At 52.2% G+C, this 5,129-nt stretch overlaps 1 protein-coding gene across 1 annotated transcript; it reads right to left on the bottom strand.

Moving 5' to 3' along the window:
* Window positions 1-320: 320 nt before the first annotated feature.
* On the bottom strand, window positions 321-2,595 carry NCU10051 (flavohemoglobin). Its single transcript, XM_952846.3, has one exon. The coding sequence runs from the start codon at window positions 1,996-1,998 to the stop codon at window positions 601-603; it is 1,398 nt and encodes a 465-aa protein (XP_957939.2). The 5' UTR covers window positions 1,999-2,595; the 3' UTR covers window positions 321-600.
* Between the last annotated feature and the right edge of the window lie 2,534 nt (window positions 2,596-5,129).

Here is a 5,129-nt window from a genome sequence, read left to right as displayed (position 1 = left end):
AAGGATTCCATTACATCGGACATGTGCCCATCCAAAAGCATCAAGATCACGCCGGTTTGAAAAACCACGGAACTGTGTTCACTCAGAATTGCATCCACAACCGGTGTATGTCATTTCTTGTGCATGTAGTTAGGGGGGCTTCTTGGTTTCTTCCTCTGTTTTTTCCAGCAAGCCAAGCAATTAATGATTCAAATACCTTATTTGTGTTTATCTGCCTCACCTCGCCAGACAAGCCCCGATCATCATATCATGTATACCTGTAATTAACATACACCATTAATGAATTAATGAAATTTACGTAATAAATCATAGAAACACGCTGCTGGCAGCTTGGGTTTCTTCTATCTTTTCCGTTCAATATCATGATCATGTCCATCCCCGACATCGAGAAGAGCATTGCAAGTCACATAACAAGATGTTCTCACGTACACAGTAGATCGATTTATGGAATTCTGTATAGTCATCAAAAAAATACTTTTGAGTGAAACTCCGAACTTCAAGGCCCCTTCTCTAAGTAGGTATCAAAATCTCGCTCGTAACTGGAAAGAAAAAACCTCTATCTTACACTACTACGCTATTAACAACTCCGAATTCCATCAGCTACTCATCAGCAACGAAACCCGTAGCAAAAAGCTCCAAGTGCACCTTGCTCTTATCTACTCCAAGACCAACCAACACTTTCCTGGTTTCCACCATAAACGTCTCCGGTCCGCAGATGTAGTACTCGGTCCTCTTATCCGCCAAATGCAGATCCCGCTCCCCATCCAACTTGGTCAAGTCCATCCTCGTATCCGCAAAATCGTAATGCACACCGGCCTGATCCGTACCAGCCACCGTCTTCAGAAACACATGTGCCGACACCTGCTCAGGGTTCTCCTTGACGATGCGCCTCACCTCCTCGCCAAACGGCTGCGTCGAGCTCGACTTGCTCGCATGGATCCACGACACCGGTCTCCTCTTGACATTCTCCTGAAGCAAGCTCTTGAGGATAGCCATCATCGGAGTAGCGCCCACGCCCACCGAGATCAACACAGCCGGCACCCCCTCCTTGCTTGCATCCGCGGGGTCAAGGAAGAACTCGCCCTGGGGATGACTAACCTCCACCTCCGCGCCCTCTTGCATACCATGGAGCAAGTTGGAAACCAGTCCCGGCGCACCGGTTTCCCCTTCCTCCCTCTTGACACTAATACGATATTCCTCCATCCCGCCCTCCTTCGGCGCCTCGCTCAAGCTGTACTGCCTACTCTGCAAATACCCCAACTGCGAGACCAGCACCTGCACAGACACATACTGGCCAGGCAGATACTTGGGCAGAGTGGCCCCATCCACGGGCCTCAGGTAAAAGCTCGAAATGGAACTGCTCTCCTCCACCTTCCTCGCAATCCTGAACTTCCTCCACCCCTTCCAGTGGTCTTTCTTTTCATTCTCCTCGTACATGCCTCCCTCGACGCCAATAAAAACGTTCGCCAAAACTCCATATGCCGCCGTCCAAGCGTCTACAATCTCGGGAGTCGCCGCATCGCCCAGAACCTTGCCGATGGCTTGGATCAGGTATTGGCCGACAATAGCGTACTGCGCCGGCTCGACTTGGAGAGACACGTGCTTGTGCGCAATGCGCGCGACCGCCTCCGAGAGCGCGGAAAGGTTGTCGATGTAGGTGGCATAGGCGAGGACGGCGTGGGCGAGGGCGCGCGGTTGGGCGCCGGTGGCTTGCGAGGTAAGGCTGAAGATGTTTTTGAGGGAGGGGTTCTCCGTGATGAGGTCGTTGTAGAAGACGGTGGTGATGGCTTCGCCGTGTTGCTTGAGGACAGGGGCGGTGGATTTGACGATGGATATTTGGGCGTCGGTGAGGGTCATTCTGAATGATGGTTGTGCCTTAAGGAAGGCCACTGATGATATGGATAGGGCAAGTGTGGGGGTTATTAGGGGTTGAAATATGAAGTTGAGGGTGTTCGTCTGAAGTTGTATAGGGACTTGCAACTCGGGATGATGATGCATTCGGGCGCTTGCCCGAGTATTTATCAGGGCCTTGTGACACCGAGCTTTGCAACGGGAAAAGGCATTGATCTTCCTGGTCCCGACCCAACGGGCGGTTCCTGGCGCAAGGTGGTCGTGGGTTTCCACTTGGAGTACCGGGTTTTTCCCATTGGCAGCATATCACCGAGTTCTGGAGCCTTTTACGGCGGAGGGGTGGGACCACTCGACACGCGGTGCGATGGGAAATGTAATTCTGCCACGTCGATCATGGGCAAATATCGCAGCGGAAAGAGTGAGTGAAGAGAGGAAATGTCTTTCTCCGTGGGCGCCGCGGAGAGAGTCGAGACCGCCACCATCAAGGCTCAAATTTCGGTCCCGGGAACGTCGGAGGTGACACGGCCAGTGACCGAAAGAAGGCGTCGGTCACCGTCTGGTCCATCTCACCAACCCTGTAGGATGGTGCGGGAAATGGCCTTGAAGTAAATCAGCTCACAATTAATAATAGTATGGTTCGAGGCAGCCCACAGAGGCTGAGGAAGCTGAGAAAGGGCCGCCTGTTGTAAGCGACCCGTACACCCGGGAATACCCATCAGCGGGGGCGTTCTGTGATCGATCTCGAGGTTCGAGACTGCCGTTGTTTTGCGGGAAAGAAAACGTGTACGTGGACCCATCGGGCAGCGCTTGAATGATGCATCTCCGCGGGGAAGGGAACTCCCGAACGGGCCCGCTCCAGCTTCAGTTCCAGGGCTCCAGGTACGGCGCCTGGTGGTGCTCCCTGCGCCCTCCGTAACGGCAATTTGACGGGTGAGAATTAGCAGGCAGGATATTGGTCAGTTCATGCCCCCCAGGTCAGGTGTTCTTCAACTTGCGTTTGCGTAATTTCTCCCGTCGGTAACTACTTTTGTTCGGTAAGTAAACAACATGGATCGCAACAAGTTCAAGCATAAGACAAGACAACTGCAGACGGGATGAGTGACATTGCGAAGGATCGCACAGCGCTGTGATCAACCGAAGGCGGTGGCCAACGCAAACAGCGATTGAACCCCTTCTGTCAGTGCGGGCTGTCCAGGTACTATGTATCTGATCCCGCGGACACTGCGCGGGTTAGGGTTAGCAATGGAGGTTTGGCGCGCTCTGGTCGGAATTTCATTCGCCTTCTCCCGTCCTTCCGGGAACGACCGACTGGCGCAATGGCCGTCGTGGCTGGCCTTGGCATCACTTAATCTCGACGACATCAGTTCTTTCCGTCTTTCGGCATGTCATGTCCGCCGCTGCCGTGCCTTCTCTTTTCAGGCTACACTGATCGCGCGGGTTTTCCTTGCCCTTCTTTTCTCTTCATCTAAGGGAACTCTGTCGAAATTTGATTCGGCACTCGGTCACAATAGCGTCCTGACCACCGAAGGGGGTTCCTTCTTGTTACCTATGATTCCCCTATCCACCCAATCAATCACTTGCAAGCGCTGGATAACCCATGATGAAGACACCTTTTCAACATATCAACTCAAATAATCTCCAAAAAGAAGGTAGCCAACAGCTGCACAACCGGTTACTCGGCTCATCTGCCCAGTAGCCCGGCCAGTGTACAATTCCCGCGGCGGTGTACGACATGGATGGCACGCCGTCAGCCTGTTGAAAAGACGGATCCTCATCGTCTGCCCCGTCTGAAGACATCGAACTCAAAATCGGATTGAGTGGGAGATGCAGAGCTCTGGATGCCGGGAACAATACTACTGACTGCCGTGCGTTGTCCGACCAGACTTGAACGGGTCACTGGCCGGGGGTGTTGGAAGGAAGGATGGGATGGGACATTATAAGGCAGGAGTCACTGGTTCAATAGGGACTCGGGGGAAAAGTGAGATGAGAAGGAAAGTGCGGCTGCGGATTGGGAGGGGCAGGCACGCAGGAATGAACCTCTAGTGGAGGTACATGCTTCGTCCCTTTGATGTTCCCTTCGTTTGGCGCCCATTTCCACTTGCCATCAGGAAAAGGCTTCCTGGGCGTCAGCAAGTATGAGCGGGAGCACGTTGCGACTGTTATCTACCACCTGCTTTACTGATGAGCTCGCAGGGCCCAGTCGGACAACAATCATCAAAGGAGGCTTGAGAGTGTGTGGTAAGTGAGATGATATCAGATGAGTTGATTTCTTTTTCTTTCTGCAAAGGTGCAGGTCCGTTCGATGGACGAGTGTCCAAGCAGACGGGAGTTCCGCCTCAAGGCTGTCTCCGAATGAGTGAGGCTAAGCTGAAGTGTTCTTGCCCTGATGTTGCCACATCCCCGTATTCTCAAGCAACAGATGCGAATTTTATGTCATTTGACAATGATACCATTACTTATCCCCAGATAGCTTCCATGACCATCGCAGATTTATACTGTTCCTCAGGCAGGTTTCTGCGGCGCATGATGCCCAGATGCCGACGAAGCTTTCAGAGATTTCGGCCCCCTTTACCAACCCAAATATTCCCAATTTCCCAGTAACTTTGACACAAGGGGAAATAAGTAGAAAAGACGTGATGTCGAATCAAAGCCAGTACAAACACATCTTCTCCATGGAAACGTTTGCCGAAGAAGAGACGGAAGTTACAGCAAACCGCAAGAGTCGCAACAGTCTTCTGTTCAAGCGCAAGACGCCATGTTACAAGCACGACACGCGATGGAACTTCAAGCAGCAAAGATCGACCCACCCGACTCGTTTGGCATCTCCTCTGAGTCCCCTGGTAATCCACCGCCAACGAGTCGCAAATGAAATCGTCTCTGCTTGGAAAATTAGCAAAGTCAGAGGGAAGTAGCAGCATCTCCACTTCCCAGTCGCTATCCCAACGCTCTTGCAATACTTGCAATTGTTTGCGCGGTCGACACAGCAGACGCTCCGGCTTCATTGCGTCCATCACACTTGATGGCATGGGAAACAGACAGTACGCTCAAACAATTGGAAGTCAAAGCGATGAAAACGAATGAAAAGGTGAAGAATGGTTGACGCGGAGGAGTCTGCTCCTCCCTTGAACTCCCTCTGCTCCAGTGAATATGGGAAAATGCGAGCTCAAGAATAGCAGCCGTCTTCCGGAGAACAGAGCACTCGGATGATTATAAGAAGTCCCTCATTCCTCCGTTTCCCACCACCCGCTTGAACGACAACTCCAACATCTTCTTTTCAA

This window comes from Neurospora crassa, linkage group VII (genome assembly GCF_000182925.2).
Source record: "Neurospora crassa OR74A linkage group VII, whole genome shotgun sequence".
Lineage (NCBI taxonomy): Eukaryota > Fungi > Ascomycota > Sordariomycetes > Sordariales > Sordariaceae > Neurospora > Neurospora crassa.
This window is presented reverse-complemented; position numbering and strand designations above follow the sequence as displayed.